Below are 20,525 nucleotides of genomic sequence, written 5' to 3'. Positions count from 1 at the left end.
TGTGTAGTTTTTAGACCAAAAATAATAAATTTAAGTGATTTTGTGCATAAAACAAGCAAAAAAATCTGCCAATGGGGTACGCAAATTTTCCTTGATTTTTTTTTTTTTTTCCGCAACCTATACAACCCGGAAGTAGCGCCTCACGTGAAAGAGAAAGAACTCCTTGTATGTTTTAAAGATCGCTCTGCATCTGATCTCTAGTCCTTCACAAAAATGGAAATATCTCAGCTTTTTGCTCAAAATTGGGTGTTTTTTAAGAAACCTACCCATGTTTAAGAGGTGATTACAAGAGAACTAATGAAGGTAGGATGAAACGTTTTTTTTTTTTTTAAAGCAGAGGGTCTGTTCTTTCATATATATTTCATAGATATATTGTTTGTTTATATATTTAAAGAAGAACATTTTCTGGAAGGCATTAAACTTTTGTGAAAATCATGAAAAATGCTGGCGCCGGCTGGCAACTTTTTTTAAAACGCTGGCGGGGAAAGAGTTAATTTAGTTTTCATTTAGTTTTCGTCCGTGAAAAAGATTCGTTGACGAATCTTCATCAATAAAATTAACACTGCCTGGATGTCCACGCGGTCTCAAATTTTGGGCAGCACGCGGACGGTACGCGTGGATGGCCGCTGACCCTCCTGATGACGAAAATGACGTCATGCGGATGGCGCGCGGACGCAGACGTGCCTACTATACTTTCGGTTTTAGACAATTTTAAGACACTTTAAGGGATAGTTTACCCAAAAATTCAAATTACTCCATGAACAACACAATCTGAGTTATATTAGAAAATGTCCTGGCTGTTCCAAAGTTTATAATGGTAGTAAATGGTGCTTTAGATTTGATGCCCAAAAAATCCATCCATTCTTTACAGAAGTAACCCACACGGCTCCAGTGGGTTAATAAAGGCCTTGTAAAGGCCATCGATGCGATTTTGTAAGAAAAAAATCAATATTTAAACCTTTACAAATGAAGGCTTCAAATCAAAAGCACCATTTACAACCATTATAAAGCTTGGAACAGACAGAATAAAAGCTTTTACTTTTCTAAGCAGCTATTGTTTTTATAGTTCCCCCAAATTCACACAGATGTAAAGTGACCACATTGATCTTAAACTGTCCATTGAAATTGAAAAGATTTTTTGCTTAGTGTTTGTATCATTCTGCCGCTTCCTTTAATGTTTCTCATCTAATACATGTAAATGCATATTCTGTATTGAATGTTCATTGAGTCACAACACCGACCTTTGTTCATAACAACACCAAAGTCCATATAAAAGCGATATTCACCTGTTACCAGCATCTTCCCCCAGCGGCTTTCATAGTATTTTCGAGTTAAAGAGAAACACTTGGCCTCTCTCACCCGAGCGTCAGCTTTCCTCTTGTTTGTATTCATCCTCTTTCATTGCGATCGCTCGTCTGCAGTGAAGCCGAGGCTCAGTGCCGTGTTCAGACACTTCACTGCTGAATCTTATTGATGTTTGTCAGACTGTGTCCTTCACGACGGCGCTAAAACAAAAAAGGCTTTGAGAGGAAAGTTTGCTCTCTCTCTCTTTTGCTCCTCGTTCTCTCGCTTTCATCAAGGCTTCTACAGAAGCGGTTACTGTTACTGTCGAGCATCGAGGGCAAATACAGTGAAATGTTGAATATATATATATAAAATAATAAAATCTAAGGATTTTTTGTTTGAATATTGCGGTTCGCAGAACACTTAAGATCCGGTGACATTTTTAATTGCTTTTGAGTTTTTGCGACAATGATGAAATCACATGGTAATGTATGCTACAATGAAATATTGTCTTGATTGAATGATTGACCTATTCATAATCATTCTTTGATGGAGAGATGTTTGCTTCATGGTAAATACGTGATGCAGTACTTTTATCTGGAGATAACAAACCCCATCTGAACTTTCAACATCCACTTGATACGCTCGAAAAAAGATGCAGTTGTAGTTTTGGAGTGCGTGTTGGAGAGATGCAGAGAAAAAAAAAAACCTTGAAGCTGAGCCTTGTAAATTAATTTGTTCGTGTTGTACGATGGGCGCACAGCTGCTCTCATTAGCATGCACACAACAAATAATTATAGCGCAGCTTTTTTTGCAGTCTTTGCTGGGCTAATGGGCTTGCTGGGTTAATTATGTCAGAGCGTAATTACAGAGGGCCCAGAGAGACGGCGTGCTGCTCCCCGCTGCGCCCGCGCTGCCTAATGATGGTGTAACGCTGACAGGGCCAAGACAGACCGCCCTGACACACCTGCTCGTGTTGGCACGCCGAGACGCCCCGGCGACGCAGCCGTAACTTAACCGCTGCCCCGCTGAAGTCTCTCTCCGAGTCTCCGGCGCTCTGCCCTCTTTAGAGAGAAATCGATGGTGCTCGCGGGATAGGGCTGGGTCGTCGCATGAGAGTAAAGTTGAGGGATGTTGCATCATGCGCGAAGAGTTTTGCGTCTCCTTTTATTAGGTACGGGGGAATGCAGACCTCCAGGAAATCTTAATTAAGGTAAAGCAAAGACGAATAGCAGTTATACTGTGGAACGAAAACACAGAGGAGCAAAGCGCAGTCGGTTCTGCCGCGGACCAGATGCTAAAATCAACACTGACCCATGAATACTGCTGATTATTCAATTAATTTTTTTCTGAGAATCTGAACTTTTGTGTACTTTGATAACTTTTTATATAAACACATCATCATAACCCACTAAAAACGAGCCTTTTTAGGCTGTGCAAAATTCGTGTTGTACTTCTTAAGGATCTTTTCCCTCCGTTCTCTTATTTATTTTTTTGATTATGATTTATAAGTTGCCTATAAGGATAATCAGATTTTAATTAGATAATGTGACCTCAAGGCATACGTCCAATCAAGAATAACAAAATTAGTGAAGGAATTAAAATGGGGCTGAGTATTTAGATGTGCGGTAAAGGACAGATTCATTAAAGTTAATCGTCAGTCTGAGCGAAGTAAACCTCACGTCTCTGAGATGTTTTCTTACGTAGCTGCTGTTAGCTTCAGTTAATCACACAATGATTTGGTTCGACACAATTAGTTTGACATTATCTATAGTCTCTTATATATCAACGTGAACTTTAAAACGTAATGCACGTTGTCATAGAAATATCCTTTAGTTCCACAGCAACAAATTAACACCAGACTCTTAACACATTATTCAAAAACTTTGCTTACATTTTGCATTTATATTTATGTATTTAGCAGACACTTTAATCTATGGTGACTTACAGTGCATTCAAGTTATTAGTTATCAATTCATTTGTATGTGGAATCAAAAAATGCTCTACTAGTTAAGCTACATTAAAGCCTTTTTTATCTAAGGTTATTGATTTGAAATGCCTTCATTCAACCAAAAAGAAAAAGGTTGTGTGATTTTTGTGTAATGCCAGGTCTTATGTCATCTCATTTAAATGTAAGCTTTGACCTTGACTGACTACATGAGGAAAGCAAGTACTGTATATAATGATGACTTTCAGTGTTACCGGCCAGAATACAAAAAACATTTAGATGTATGGGGTGAGCTTTGGGTCATGAATCATGATGTCCCTAAAGTGTTTGTGTAAAATCTGTTGATTTGTTTAATATATTGTAACTTGAAGAACTGCGTGAACTTGCCAAAACTGCGTGAACTTGCCAAAACTGCATGAACTTGAAGAACTGCGTGAACTTGCCAAAACTGCGTGAACTTGCCAAAACTGCGTGAACTTGCCAAAACTGCGTGAACTTGCCAAAACTGCGTGAACTTGCCAAAACTGCGTGAACTTGAAGAACTGCTTGAACTTGCCAAAACTGTGTGAACTTGAAGAACTGCATGAACTTGCCAGAACTGCATGAACTTGCCAGAACTGCGTGAACTTGCCAAAAGTGCGTGAACTTGCAAAAACTGTGGAAACTTGCCAAAACTGCTTGAACTTGAAGAACTGCGTGAACTTGCCAAAACTGCGTGAACTTGCCAAAACTGCGTGAACTTGCCAAAACTGCGTGAACTTGCCAAAACTGCGTGAACTTGAAGAACTGCGTGAACTTAAAGAACTGCGTGAACTTGCAAAAAGTGCGTGAACTTGCAAAAACTGTGTGAACTTGCCAAAACTGTGGAAACTTGCCAAAACTGCTTGAACTTGAAGAACTGCGTGAACTTGCCAAAACTGCGTGAACTTGCCAAAACTGCGTGAACTTGCCAAAACTGCGTGAACTTGCAAAAACTGCGTGAACTTGCCAAAACTGTGTGAACTTGAAGAACTGCATGAACTTGCCAGAACTGCATGAACTTGCCAGAACTGCGTGAACTTGCCAAAAGTGCGTGAACTTGCCAAAACTGCGTGAACTTGAAGAACTGCGTGAACTTGCCAAAACTGCGTAAACTTGCCAAAACTGCGTGAACTTGCCAAAACTGTGTGAACTTGCCAAAACTGCGTGAACTTGCCAAAACTGCGTGAACTTGCAAAAAGTGCGTGTACTTGCCAAAACTGCGTGAACTTGCAAAAAGTGCGTGAACTTGCCAAAACTGTGGAAACTTGCCAAAACTGCTTGAACTTGAAGAACTGCGTGAACTTGCCAAAACTGCATTAGCTTGAAGAACTGCGTGAACTTGCCAAAACTGCGTGAACTTGCCAAAACTGCGTGAACTTGCCAAAACTGCGTGAACTTGCCAAAACTGCGTGAACTTGCCAAAACTGCGTGAACTTGAAGAACTGTGTGAACTTGCCAAAACTGCATGAACGTGAAGAACTGCGTGAACTTGCCAAAACTGCGTGAACTTGCCAAAACTGCGTGAACTTGCCAAAACTGCGTGAACTTGCCAAAACTGCGTGAACTTGAAGAACTGTGTGAACTTGCCAAAACTGCGTGAACTTGAAGAACTGCGTGAACTTGCCAAAACTGCGTGAACTTGCCAAAACTGCGTGAACTTGAAGAACTGCGTGAACTTGCAAAAACTGTGTGAACTTGAAGAACTGTGTGAACTTGCCAAAACTGCGTGAACTTGCCAAAACTGCGTGAACTTGCCAAAACTGCGTGAACTTGCCAAAACTGTGTGAACTTGCCAAAACTGCGTGAACTTGCCAAAACTGCGTGAACTTGCCAAAACTGCGTAAACTTGCCAAAACTGCTTGAACTTGAAGAACTGCGTGAACTTGCCAAAACTGCATTAGCTTGAAGAACTGCGTGAACTTGCCAAAACTGCGTGAACTTGCCAAAACTGCGTGAACTTGCCAAAACTGCGTGAACTTGAAGAACTGCGTGAACTTGCCAAAACTGCGTGAAATTGCAAAAACTGTGTGAACTTGAAGAACTGTGTGAACTTGAAGAACTGTGTGAACTTGCCAAAACTGCATGAACTTGAAGAACTGCGTGAACTTGCCAAAACTGCGTGAACTTGAAGAACTGTGTGAACTTGCCAAAACTGCGTGAACTTGAAGAACTGTGTGAACTTGCCAAAACTGCGTGAACTTGAAGAACTGCGTAAAATTGCAAAAACTGCGTGAACTTGCCAAAACTGTGTGAACTTGCCAAAACTGTGTGAACTTGCCAAAACTGCGTAAACTTGCCAAAACTGCTTGAACTTGAAGAACTGCGTGAACTTGCAAAAACTGTGTGAAATTGCAAAAACTGCGTGAAATTGCAAAAACTGCGTGAACTTGCCAAAACTGTGTGAACTTGAAGAACTGCATGAACTTGCCAAAACTGCGTGAACTTGCCAAAACTGCGTGAACTTGCCAAAACTGTGTGAACTTGCAAAAACTGTGTGAAATTGCAAAAACTGCGTGAAATTGCAAAAACTGCGTGAACTTGCCAAAACTGTGTGAACTTGAAGAACTGCATGAACTTGCCAAAACTGCGTGAACTTGCCAAAACTGCGTGAACTTGCCAAAACTGCGTGAACTTGCCAAAACTGCGTGAACTTGCCAAAACTGCGTGAACTTGAAGAACTGCGTGAACTTGCCAAAACTGCATTAGCTTGAAGAACTGCGTGAACTTGCCAAAACTGCGTGAACTTGCCAAAACTGCGTGAACTTGCCAAAACTGCGTGAACTTGCCAAAACTGCGTGAACTTGAAGAACTGCGTGAACTTGCCAAAACTGCGTGAACTTGCCAACACTGCGTGAAATTGCAAAAACTGTGTGAACTTGAAGAACTGTGTGAACTTGCCAAAACTGCGTGAACTTGAAGAACTGCGTGAACTTGCCAAAACTGCGTGAACTTGCCAAAACTGCGTGAACTTGCCAAAACTGCGTGAACTTGCCAAAACTGCGTGAACTTGAAGAACTGTGTGAACTTGCCAAAACTGCGTGAACTTGAAGAACTGCGTGAACTTGCCAAAACTGCGTGAACTTGCCAAAACTGCGTGAACTTGAAGAACTGCGTGAACTTGCAAAAACTGTGTGAACTTGAAGAACTGCGTAAAATTGCAAAAACTGCGTGAACTTGCCAAAACTGTGTGAACTTGCCAAAACTGTGTGAACTTGCCAAAACTGCGTAAACTTGCCAAAACTGCTTGAACTTGAAGAACTGCGTGAACTTGCAAAAACTGTGTGAAATTGCAAAAACTGCGTGAAATTGCAAAAACTGCGTGAACTTGCCAAAACTGTGTGAACTTGAAGAACTGCATGAACTTGCCAAAACTGCGTGAACTTGCCAAAACTGCGTGAAATTGCAAAAACTGTGTGAACTTGAAGAACTGTGTGAACTTGCCAAAACTGCATGAACTTGAAGAACTGCGTGAACTTGCCAAAACTGCGTGAACTTGCCAAAACTGCGTGAACTTGCCAAAACTGCGTGAACTTGCCAAAACTGCGTGAACTTGAAGAACTGTGTGAACTTGCCAAAACTGCGTGAACTTGAAGAACTGCGTGAACTTGCCAAAACTGCGTGAACTTGCCAAAACTGCGTGAACTTGAAGAACTGCGTGAACTTGCAAAAACTGTGTGAACTTGAAGAACTGCGTAAAATTGCAAAAACTGCGTGAACTTGCCAAAACTGTGTGAACTTGCCAAAACTGTGTGAACTTGCCAAAACTGCGTAAACTTGCCAAAACTGCTTGAACTTGAAGAACTGCGTGAACTTGCAAAAACTGTGTGAAATTGCAAAAACTGCATGAAATTGCAAAAACTGCGTGAACTTGCCAAAACTGTGTGAACTTGCCAAAACTGTGTGAACTTGCCAAAACTGCGTCAACTTGCAAAAAACTGCGTGAACTTGCAAAAACTGTTTGCAGCTTTTGCAGCTTTTCATTGATGTTCATGTTGCATAATTACGTCACTTCCTAACATTCCCATGACAAACAGGGGACATTGCTGCGCATGGGTGAAATAAATGCAACATTTTTCAACTTTCTGCTAAGATACATATGACTTTTTCCTACGAAAATGCGGGGATTATGAACGTATTTAAAAAATGCGGCCCTCGCATAAATATGCAGACTTTGGCTGATTATTTATTGAATCATGCGATCGCATAATCACGTTTTTCTGGAGGGACCGCTTAATGCATGGGTAGTAAGATTTAAAATTATTTAAAAGATTATTTTTATTTTACTGCTGTATACATTTTATTGCTGTCCTTCAGCTCACTTGGTAGAACAGTGCATTAGCCACGTTTGATCCTTGGGAATGCACATGCTGTTTAATTGTATAGGAGGAGTGCACTTAAAGGGATAGTTCACGCAAAAATGAAAATTTTGTCATTATTCACTGAGACTCGAGTTGTTCCAAACCTGGATAATTTTTTTGTTCTGCTGAACACAAAAGAAGATATTTTAAGCAATGTTTATAACCAAACCGTTTGATCACCATTGACTTCCATAGTATTTTTCTTTCCTACACTGGAAGTCAATGGTGCTCCTGTTTCATGCTTGATTACAAATATCTTCCTTTAATAAACACAGAAATGTAAACTTGTTTGTTATAATATTAGGGTGAATCAATAATGACAGAATTTTCACTTTTGGGTGAACTGTCCCTTTAAAAGGGACTTTTTCCATGTTTAAGTGCTATAATTGGGTCCCCAGTGCTTTTACCAACCTAGAAAATGTGAAAAAGAACAAACCAGTAACTTAGTTTTGGTAAAAGATTCTTTGCAAGCATGTGAAAAAATAGGTCATTGAAATTTGGCTCCCCTTGTGATGTCAGAAGGGGATAATACTGCCCCTTAATCTGCACTATCCAACCACTGCACTGCCATTTAGTGCAGAGATCAGCTCATTCACATTTAAAAGGACACACACAAAAACCGGCTAATTTTTGCTCACATCTTCAAATTGGCAATTTTAACATGTTATAATAAATTATCTATATATTATTTTTGACCAAAAACTTCACATACGTACTCTGGAGACACCAAAGATTTATTTTATATTTTTAAAAAGTCTTGTGAAATGTCCCCTTTAAATCTAAACATAAATGTATAATGCAAAACAAATGTAAAATTATCTATATCATTCATATATTATTGTTTTATTGTAACATTGCTCTCCAATGTACTTAAAGATTCACCTGTTATCAGCATCTCTTTCACTCTCATCTCTCAATCATAATTTTGTGGTATTGTCACAATGCATGTCAAAATATTTCACTTTTCAGTACTTTTAATATTGGTTTCATTCTTAGGAAATTAGCACGGATCTATGCGCAACGTGGTTTGATTTTTACCTAAATGCATCCCGACAGATCGTTCAGATGCACAAATACACACTTTAATATCTCACAGTTCCCAACAGCATCGTGCATCTATTTCACCACTTCCATAATGTCATTTCTGCCATCTCACGAACGCTTCCCGCGCATCTCATCACGGCGTTTGACTCTCAGCATCTGATTGAGAAGAATTGCCGCTTGCATTTGAGACTAAAGCCTGAAGGGTTTGATCATTAGAACTTAAAAGAAGGTGATGAAGGAGTTTATGTGCATAAGTTCAGCTGTCTTCTTAGCGTTAAAGCGGTTATACTGCTCTTAAAAGCAACGTCCCAAGTGACTGACGCAATATTCACCGCGCTTTTGTAACAAAGCAAACCGCATGCATGCGTCCCACATTTATAAGTCTGTTTTAAACATCCTGATTTATTAAATCTGTCCGCTCTCACCCCTCGTGACTTCCTATTTGACCTGAATTTAGAGGACGAAAGACGTCCGTTTCCTAGATATGATGTGGAGGCCCGGAAGAAAACCGGTATGTTTCCAGTTTAGTGCCGGTGAGAAGTGAGGTTTTGGAGAGCGGATCAGGACCCCCATTGTGCCCAAAGAGTGCGAGATGAAAGCCATGGTGAAAAAGAAGCATTTTTGCTGTTCTTTAAGAGTTTTGAAAGACTTCATTGTGTGTGTGTGTGTGTGTAAGCGTAGCTCCTCTCGTCGTGTCAGCTCTGCTCCCATGAGCCTCTCTTCTCTCTCCGCACCGCGGCTCGGGGAGTCACCTCCTTTGCCAGGTACACAACGGGAGCACGGCTCATCTGTGAGCCGCGCGACGCTGAACTTTTTCAGGGGAAGAAAGGAACGACGGAAGATTAAAAACAGCCCTGTGATGTGGAGAGCCGCGGAGCCTCCTGAGGATTCCTGGCATAATAATTTAAATGATCAAATGATCCAGAGGAGACTTGTTAGCGCAGAAACAGCCTCCTAGTTGGCCCCATGGGCCCCGTGCTGAGACACATGCATTGCAAAACAGCTTCTCTGTTGTGCTAAAGAATCTCACCTTTTTTATATATATATATACTATTTCTTTTTTGGGTGACTTTTTATCCTCTTCTACTTTGTTGGATTTGTCTCGATAAGTATTTGAGAGCGAGTTAAGCAGCTGAGGTTGGTGGTTTTTGGTGGGCCTGATGCGGTCTTTATTCAGTGTGATGTGGGAAATTGTTTTAAATAGGAATGAGATTTAAGCGGTTAAATTAAATAAGTGAGAGTGTTGGATGTGTACTTCAGCTTTGTGTTTCTTGTGTGTGTGTGTGTACAGATCCGACTCCACTGCTAGAAGCCACACATTCGCTGGGAGAACGTCTGGCAGAACTGAAACATTCGACTTCTGATGGTGATGCGGTGATCTCGGAGATCTCTACCCACCTGAAAAGACCCCTTCATTGTCTTGATAAAACAGGTTAGACACAAACAGACACACTTAAAGTGCTGTCACACTACACTTTTCGTTCCATTGACTTTCATTCATATGCATGCAAATGCATCAGGATTAAAGGCATAGTTCACCCAAAAATGAAAATAATGTCATTAATGACTCACCCTCATGTCGTTCCAAACATTTTTGCCTTTATTGGATTGATAGTAATTAAGTAGACAACAGGAAAGTATAGGGTGAAGAGAGGGGTAAGGGATTGGCAAATGACCTCGAGCCGGGATTTGAACTCGGGTCGCCAGAAGTGTGTCTGCACCATGTGTCGGAGCACCTTCCACGACTACACCATCGGCTCCAACGTTTTTAGATGTTTTATATTTAGTCCGAGAGCTTGTTGAACCTTCATTGAAAATCTATGTACGGTATACTATCAATGTCCAGAAAGTTAATAAAAACATCATAAAAATAGTCCATGTGACATCAGTGGGTCAGTTAGAATGTGTTGAAGCATCGAAAATACATTTTGGTCTAAAATTAACAAAAATTACGACTTTATTCTGCATTGTCTTCTCTTCCGCGTCTGTTGTGAAGCGCATGCGCGAGACTAAAGTCACGCGGCTGCAGTGACGCGGATGATGAAAGGTTTTTTTCCCAAACTAACAGCGTGCGTCTCCCTAAGACTGTAAATGAATTCGGGGCGCACCAGATAACACGTCAGCCGTGCCATATGTCATCCGCGTCACGTGACTTTAGTCTCGCGCATGCGCTTCACAACAGACAGTATACCTTCAATGAAGGGTCAACAAGCTCTCGGACTAAATATAAAACATCTTAAATTTCGTTCCGACATTATTTAAATTTTTGGGTGAACTATCCCTTTAAAATGCAAGCTTGTGCGTAGATATTTTGCTGCATACCAAAGTTCAAGTCTGGTGAGCTCAGACCTGCGAATTCATATCATGTGGAGATATGTGACCAATAGAAAACCTGTATGTCACGACGTGACCTTTTTCTCTACTGAAAAGCAAAGATGGACGAAGCCAAAGAAAGTTACATTGACAAAGCGCAATATTCGCAAAAACTTGCGAAAAATATCCACATGCTCAAAGTCTAGTGTGATCGCGCATTTAGTCGGATTTAACAACAAAGAACTTAATCCAAAGTGACTTCAATGCATTACAAGCTATGTAACAACATAAACAAGCAGCTTTCGTGGTCAACACGTAACTTCCGATAAACTCTGCTAAAAATAAATAACAGCTAAGTACTTTAAACATAGATTATTTATATAACAAGCAAAAAATAAACAACAGGTAGGTTACCTAGATCAGTGGTTTTCAAACTGGGGGCTGCGAGATGGTGCCGGGGGGCCCCATTTTTATGACATTTTATGAAATACATTAATTTATCATGAATTCTGTGTAATTAAACCAAAAAAAAATAAGGCTACTAACCAAAAGCACTACTTTTTTGGATAATTTAATGTTTTTTTCTATTAAAATGTTGGGTTTTAGAACAGTTTTTTGTCACACATTTTCTTTGGGGGGCCGCGAAGGAATGCACCATACACAAGGGGGGCCGCACGCTGAAAAAGTTTGAAAACCACTGACCTAGATAACCAAAACATTTGTTATTTTCGACAAGGTATTTGTTCAAGAGTTCAGTTTAGGAACTACTCAGACTATTAAAAAAACCTGAAACTGGAAGTATCGTGTCACCAAATGTGCGTCCAATGAAAGGATGAGAAAGTGTGTTCACTGGGGATCGGACCCATGATCTTTGTGTTGCTAATGCATTGCTCAAATATACATACTGAACACAAAATCATAAACATTTAATATAAGTTAAGTCAGCAGTTTTACAAGTATTCATGCACATCGATTACATAAATGTCACTTTTAACCATGGTGTTTAGAAGACAGCGAGTTGGACTCTGTTACCATAGAGACGGGGCAGGCATCCACACATCGGTCCCATATGATGACACCAAACAGTGTACAGAACACACAGGATGATGACACGCCGCTCAACAGCCATCATAATCATGATAAAGGGTGAGTGAATACAGACATGAATGATGATGATACAGTATCATACACATTTAAAGGGATTTTGTCGTGATTTATTCACTCTCAAAGCTGTAAACAATTTTTCTTCTGCTAAATACAAAGGGAAGATATTTTGTGCAATGTTTGTAACCAAACCATTTTGAGCACCGTTGACTTCCATAGTATTTTTGTTTCCTACTATAGAAATCAATAGACCTTTTGCTTGTTTGCAAACAGAGATGACGTTTTTTGTGGGCGGAGCCCAACTGGTGGCAGAAAGTGACAGCTCCGCAATAGGGTTGTGAAGTGTTTTAGCGTTAAACTGTGATTTTTAAGGATCCGGTGTTCTGTAGAAGTTTGTTTCCACTATATTTCTATTAAGTGTAATGTTTCTTATAAAGTTTTTACCAAGTTACGTTTATTTATTAAATAAATTAAAAGTTTAAATGGCTTGACTACTGATATGTGTGCATGTATGTAATGTATATGTATTGTTCTTTATTGGTAAATCAATTATTTTTACAATATGAATCGCTGAAGTACTTTTAAGAGCAATACTATCATGTATTCTGTATAATATCATTTTTTAAATATTTCATAATTTCCTGTTTTCAATTTCTTATATTTATAGCCTACGTGTTTGTTCTAAAACTATTATGTTTACATACAAATTAATTTGTATAGGCCTGTTTATATATTATTAACACTTTACATTGTGTGTGTGTGTGCGTGCGTGCGTGCGTGCCTGCGTGTGCTATGTTTATATATTATTAATACTTTACATTGTGTGTGTGTGCTATGTTTATATATTTATTAGAAAACATCATAATTTAGAACAAACAGGAAGAAGACATAGGCTAAGATAGAAGGTAAAAAGACGTAATAGAAAACGAAAAAATATGAAAACTTTAATAAATTGTAATATTTTTGATATTATGAACTAATTCAAATCTTTAATTTTTCTAAATAAATTATAAACGTAACGTGATGAAAACGCTATAAGAGACACATAGAGGGAACAGACTTCGACAGAACTCCGGATATCTTCTCTAATTATTTTCTATTCAAATTATTAAAAGATTTTCAGATGATTTCATCACTCGGTTGAGGGCTTATTGCAACCATAAACACCTACGTTTATCTTTAAATGGTGTCTTCGACAAGGGTATACTATAAAAATGAAGGTCATCTATTTTGGCATTCCTATTCTGACACTTAACAGCACAACAAGACATTTTCTAGTGAGTTATATTGTTCGTTTCACTCGTTGTGTCTCATTCATTTCCACTGTTTTTCTGCCACCACATTGCGCGCGTGACGTAACTGTGACGTCGACTCGCAAAAGGTCTATAGTGCTTTTTTTTCTGCTTGATTACATCTTTCTTTGTGTTTAGCAGAACAAAGAAATTTGTAGAGGTTTGTAACAACTTGAGGGTGTTTAACTCATTGAGTATTTTAAACTTTAGTATCAATCATATGTGACCCGTGCTGGCAAATTGAGTCGGAATGAGCACATGTTCAAAAATGAGTTATTTATATTTTGACATTCTGAATTAAAAAAACTTCAAAGCTATGTATGATTTGTTGAAATCTGTACAATACATCAATACACATCTTTAAAAATGCATGGTAATAGTAGTATGCCACAGTTGTATCTGCTATACTGCCATTTCATTCAATACAAAATAAGGGCTTCAGTAAAATCATTGTTGGGTTTTTGAGATCTGCTCCACGTCTGTGATTTCTCTGTGTCGGTCACAGTCGCTTCTTGATCTGATCTGTCTCTTTATTTCCACAGGGAGGAACATGAATCAGACACGGCTCTGCCCGGCCAAGCTGAGGAGCGAATCAAAGCCCTTCAGTCGTGTAAGATTCATATTACAATGCGAGGTCATCTAAGGCCTATTGTAAGGTTAAAGGTCAATAATTGAACCTGTTTCTCTGTCTGTACAGCGCTGAACTCGGCCCGATCGGAGCTGCAGGAAATGAGGTGTAAATACGACAAAGAAATGGTGGCAAAGTAAGAAATCATAAGTTTTATTCTGGGTTTTCCTTATTGTTTGATATCTGTGATTTTATCATGGGCTACATAGATGATTTGTGTCGTTTGTGTTGTAAATCATTAAAATAGTTGAATTATTATTAAATTAAATATTAATTTATTATTATTATTTTATTATTATTATTTATTATTTATTAATATTTATTATATTATTTTATTATTATTAGCTTTTTTTGGAAATCAGTCCATGAATGCACACACATTTATTGAGCTTTGTGGTTTGGTCTGGTTTGGTCTTTGGAGTCAAACTGGTTCTTGTTCAGACCTGGGTTCAGGTTTAGAGCAAACCTTTACATCTCTTCGTGATATCTGCCCACTAAAAGGGGTTGTGGCTAGAAGGTATACAGCTACAGCCAAAATCTCGTGAAATCTCGTTTTAATTTCACCCCTAAACATTTCATGGGATTTAGGCCGTAGCTGTATCATATCTAGCCAGAACCACTGTTTTTCATGTTAGTCCTAACCCTAAATCAACATCTCATGAGATTTGGCCGTACCTGTATTCCTTCTAGTCAGAAAATGCCTTCCGGATTGTGACGTATAGGTTTATTGCTTTGTTTTTTTTTTCAGATCAAGCGAATGTTTTCGGATAGCATACACCATTTTCTTGGTCTTAGCCAATCTCTTCCTCCGCCCTGATGGCACGTTTACATTAGTGATGTAGACACGTGTCATGGCAAGAAACTTAAAGTGATGTTTTAAACGCGACTCTGTCGAGCGCTGCACTCTTCAGACAGATTCACATTTCTTTGATTGTGCTCTTAAAACAAATCTCGTCTAATTGAGAAGCCGTCTTTGTTTAGTGCAACCTTCGAGATTCACATATTTAATCAATCTTTCACTTCTCTTTATTATGCCGCCTCTCCACCTTTTGAAAATCAACTCCCTGATGACTAAGAGGAAACTGTTGAACTTCAAACAAACCTTATGAATAATCTCCCCGACACGCTATTCAAATGAGAGCGAGCGCTGTGATTGTGGCGAGCGCGTGCGTGTGGGTATGTTGGGATACAACGATGTAAAACAGCGCTGGATGAGATATGACTCACTCGACTCTAATGACAGCAAACCTCGCGCTTCACGTCTCCCTTAAGAACTTTTGAACTTGTGTTCATTTATTTATTTCTTCCATCTGTGCTTTACGGGGTTTCTCTGGAGTCTGCGACGTAAGACCTGGGGTGCAAATTGCATTTAAGCGACTGCTTTTTGCACCCTAGTGTAACAGTAAGTACTGTTAGCGTTGCTGTACATTTCTTTTTTCGCTTTGGTGTAAATAATAATGTGAGCTCTTTTGCAGACTTACACCACAGTTTGGTTCTGTGACTTAAAGGGATAGTTCAACCCAAAAATACTGTAAAAATGAAACTTTTAAATAATGTGAAACAAAAGCGATACCACAACTCAAGAACAGAGATGGGAAAATATCTTCAGCACACTTAAAAAACTCAGAGATGGTCACCATCCACTTATGTAGTAACCAGAAATCCCCAAACAACACTTTAAAAAAAATCTTTGTTTGGTGGTTCGATTGGCACAAAGGTAAGTAATTAACACATTTTTTAATTTGGGGGTAAACTATCCCTTTAACACCCAAAGTTCTTCCATCTATAATTAAAATGATAAAACCAAGGGGCAACCTTCAAGTCTCTATCATGAAGCCATCACGGAAGTGAATTAAACTGCAATTCATCAACTGGCCACTAGAGATTGACACCCCCCATGTTAAAATGCCTAACTAACAGCAGAAATAGATTTGTTTACAGCCTGGAACAAAAAGTGTTTTTGGTCTATATAGCTAATTTTGGGGATGAATTTTTGTAACTCATTAATTTAAATTATATTAAGCCTTAAAATTCTGCATAATTAAGGGTGTGGCCACTTGAGTGACGGGTGAACTGCTGCTGCACTCACTACTGTCGAACCAGGTGGGCGTGGTTTCAGCAACCAGGCACCTCATCTCCACCCACGTCCCGCCTCTTTGCCCTTTTTCAGTTATCAAATACTATGCAAAAATAAAATTATTTTATTGAAATTTACACAAATTTTACAAAAATAAAATGATTAAAGTTATTTTATTTTTGTAAATTAGTTTTTTTGTAAATTAGTTAATTTGTAAATTAGTTTGTAAATTAGTTAATTTATTAACTTAATCAAAAGGTAGACACTACCATTTGATTATTAAATAATTTTCAAACTTTGATGCACTACTACCATTTTTCAGACCTTTATTTTCTCCATTGATAACACGAATGCGCAAATTATTAATTTACGATTTCTACACTGTAAAAATATGCAGCTTTTTTCAAATCAACATTATATTTGTGTTACTTTAACTTAACAAATTAAGTTAAAGTGCACCTATTTAATTTCTATAACATAACGTTATTTTGTGTATTTGGTATAATACAATGTGTTTGCGTGGTTTATGGTTTAAAAACACATTATTTTCCACATACCGTACATTTTTGTAGCTCCAGATTTTATTCTCTTCCTGAAATGCACGGATTTGAAAAGCGCTGTGTCCTTGATTGGCCAGCTAATCTGTATGTTGTGATTGGTCTGAATACCTCTGACATCAGCCGGAAATGTGACGCTCCTTACCATGTTTGAAAGATTCACGCACAATGCAATGCTAACAGGAGTTAACTTACAAGCTTACGAGTTTGTAAGGATAGATAGGTTTGTAAGTTAACTTACGAGTCCGAAGTGGGAGGAATTATGATAAAGTCGGTTTTTACTACATCACCATCCCAGGAAGTAAACTGTTGCCTACAATCCGTGTGTTTGTTGTAGTCCAAGAAAATAGATTTACGTTGGAGACGATAACTCGCTTCATCATTTACTTTGGATTTTGTACCTTTTGCATATCATTAACATGTACTAATACACACTTACACACCAAAGGAAATGTAGAATCGTGAATGGGACAATAGGTGCTCTTTAAACAATTTCAACTTTTTTTATAAGTTATCAACTTATCACAAGCCAAAACTTAAAATAGTAGGTTGAATTGACTTGCAAAACCAAGTTGTTTAAACTTTATACTAAATATTCTACAGTTAATATGCATCTTAGGAAAAACTTTATGCAAATTCTTGCCAAAATATTTAACAGAATTTAAAATTTATTATGTATTTTTTATATATATTTTTTTTTTGTTTTCCTATCTTTACTAATATGTAAAGTTTCTTTACAATGAGGCAAACTTGTCAAAGCACTTTATAGAAATTAAACTTCATAACATATACATATATATACTCTTACAATGCTATAAAATGATTTGTAAAGTGATATTGTGGTCATGCAAGTATCATCAGTTTAGTAGTTTGATGTTTATCATGTCGTTCGAATGTTTCAGGGTGGAGGAGATGAACGCGCTGATGGCAGACCTGGAGAAGGCCAACCAGGTGAGTGCGTTGCCCTCTCTCGGCATCTGATTGAGACGAGGATAATCACCTTCCTAATCAAGCATTGAGTTTAATTAGACACCCCTGCAGCCCCTCTTCCTCCCCCATCGCCCTCCTCGTCCTCGCGGGCCGTGATTAGCAGTCGCTCTCTTACCCGTGGAGCCGTGCGAGCGGCGGCGGACAGAAGAGGGATGCTGAGAGATGAGTGCGGTGTGCAGCGAGGGGCTGTTAGTTACCTCATTGCACTGATTGCTTCCTTTTTTCCACTGTGATTCGCTCTTTCTCCCTTCGCCAGCAGCTCTTAGATAAATGATTCGAAAATGAGTCATTAATTAGCAGGCCGAGTGTGACAGAGCAGGTAAACAGTTTGGGAAGAAAGTGCCTGCAAGTAAACACACGCCTCAGCAGAACACAGAGAGAGAGAGACGCTCGTTCTCGCCCACTCTCACCCCCCACCTTTAAATCTCCATTGATTGAGGTTTTGAAGGAACGCCTGATCTGTTGCACAAAAATGTTAATTGATTTTAAGTTTTTGGGGATGTTGGCATCCAATTCTTGTCGATTTTTAGATTGTCAGTCCGTCCTACACCTGTTGCCCCAAACATTACAGCGGTAGGTTTAAATGCAAATATTGATAAAATGAACCTAACCAATATAATTGTAAACTTAAAAAAAAAATGAGGAAACACTTTGCACATTTTTGTTGTTTACCCTAAAAAGCAATTCAATGCTAATTCATGTCATAGATAGCACTGCAAAAAATTACCTTTTCTGTTTTTTTTTTGTTTTTTGTTTTTAGTAAAAATATCAGGTAACGCTTTAGATTACAGCCCGGAAAGTACTGTGTAAGTACAGCGAATTTACAGTGTATGTTTCTGTAATTATAGTACACTTATGAAGTACATACGTGTAATTATAAGGGAACAATTTATAATATTTGGGGAATAAAGGTGTAACAACCAGGAAAAATACAAATTATGCAGTAAAGTACTGTGTAAGTACAGGGAATTTACAGCGTATGTTTCTGTAATTATAGTACACTTATGAAGTACGTACGTGTAATTATAAGGGAACAATTTATAATATTTGGGGAACAAATGAGTAACAACCAGGAAAAATACAAATAATATATGCAGTAAATATTTTATAACTAAGGGCTAACTTTTTTAATATTACATGATATGTATGACTTATATGCTAAAAACGTGGGAAATTACAAATTATTAATACAGTAAGTAATTCATAACTTTGGACTAACAATTCAAATACAGTCCAAGTCAATTTTTTTACCCCCTTGTTTCACGTAGTTACAGAGTAAGTATAGCATCTGCGGGCTTTAAATTAAAGTGGCACTTGTTACCCCTTTGTTCCCAAAATATTATAAATTGTTTCCTTAAAAATACAAGTATGTACTTTAGAAGTACACTATAATTACAGAAACATATGCTGTAAATTCGCTGTACTTACGCAGTACTATCCGGGCTGTAATCTAAAGCGTAACCAAATATAAAAAAATTCTTGAATTAAGATGTATTTTCTTGATGAGCAAAATGACCTAGGAAAAGTTTTTAGGCAAAAATATAAAATTTTAGTGATTTTTTTGTGAATAAAAATCTGCCAATGGAATAATAAAAGTTTTCGTAAATTAAGTGTTTATGAAAAAAGTAAACTTATTTCAAGAATTTTTTTTCTTATTCCATTGGCAGATTTTTTTGCTTGTTTAAGCACTAATTTACTCAAAGTTTATATTTTTTGTCTAAAAACTCGACTTTTTTTACTAAGTCATTTTGCTCATCAAGAAATTACATCTTAATTAAAAAAAATTGATATTTTTACTGAAACAAGACAAAAATACTAAGTAAGAAAGTATTTTTTTGCAGTGCAACATACATTTAATTACAAAAAATAATCCAACATTTTTTAAAATGATGTACAGTCAAACACCTTCAACATTTCTCACATTATCACAGTTTATTCACTATTGTTTAGATAGTGGTAAGATAAGAACTAAAAGTTAAACTAATTGATATTTCACTGGTTTTGCCCATTATTTTGTTAGACTGTCTCACGAATGAATTATAGGTAGGTTAGTCATCTGTTAAAGGGGACATTTCACAAGACTTTTTAAAATGTAAAATAAATCTTTTGTGTTCCAAGAGTACATATGTGAAGTTTTAGCTAAAAATACGATATAGATAATTTATTATAACATGTTAAAGTTTTTGTTAGTCGTAACATTGTATATGAGATTACACTCGCATTCAAACTCGCGTTCAAACTTTGTGTGATGTTTTATTTTCAGGTGTGGAAACTGCATTTTATACGCTAACATAAGGATAAATAATAATAAGAACGAACGTGTATGTAAACAAAAGACTTTTATTTTGCCGCTGACTGGCACTTAGAAAAGGCACTAATCTTACAAAAACTGTTGCTTTTTTGGGCCTATTGACCTCAAATATTAAACATAACTTCTTTAGACTTATGGCCTTGGCATCATTGCATTTCTAGGTTTCACACACATATTTATCATTAAGAGTTTTAGTATTAAAAAAGATGTTATGCAAAAATGTTTTATTACAATGTCCTTCAGCCTCTCTAACTTTTTTAATTTTTAACTTAAAATAATTTTGAAACCTGGAAAATGAAGCACAAAGTATCTTCTTTAGTAAAAACAGCCCTTTTAGTGAAAGTAGGTCTCTTTAGTATATATATAGTAAATAATTTTCGGTTTGACTGTAAAAGAAAATATCATGAAATTGCTCGAAATAACTGAGATTGTACTGTTTATTGTGCTGCCGATACCTCGCTACATTACTTTCATGTGCTCGTGTTATGGAAAGATAATAAAATCTGGAATTGTTAGTTCATTTTCGTTGTGAAATCTGGGGCCTAAATCAAGACCGGATCTGATCTAATGCATGCGATTTTTAAGTTTGCTATAAGTT

The 20,525-nt window shown here is 37.7% G+C and overlaps 1 protein-coding gene across 5 annotated transcripts in view; it reads left to right on the top strand.

The window, feature by feature from the left end:
* Positions 1-20,525, top strand: part of cux2b (cut-like homeobox 2b) — a 190,274-nt gene that overhangs the window by 151,431 nt on the left and 18,318 nt on the right. For all 5 annotated transcript variants that reach the window (XM_073868112.1, XM_073868113.1, XM_073868111.1 and 2 more), the window contains 5 exons: positions 9,947-10,087; positions 11,976-12,114; positions 13,907-13,974; positions 14,062-14,128; positions 17,529-17,577. In XM_073868112.1, the coding sequence (XP_073724213.1) occupies positions 9,947-10,087; positions 11,976-12,114; positions 13,907-13,974; positions 14,062-14,128; positions 17,529-17,577 (464 nt within the window). The remainder of the gene's footprint in view (positions 1-9,946; positions 10,088-11,975; positions 12,115-13,906; positions 13,975-14,061; positions 14,129-17,528; positions 17,578-20,525) is intronic.

The sequence above is a fragment of the Misgurnus anguillicaudatus genome, chromosome 5, assembly GCF_027580225.2.
Source record: "Misgurnus anguillicaudatus chromosome 5, ASM2758022v2, whole genome shotgun sequence".
Taxonomy (NCBI): domain Eukaryota; kingdom Metazoa; phylum Chordata; class Actinopteri; order Cypriniformes; family Cobitidae; genus Misgurnus; species Misgurnus anguillicaudatus.
Note: the sequence above shows the minus strand (reverse complement) of the source record. Positions and strands in the feature narration are given on the sequence as shown.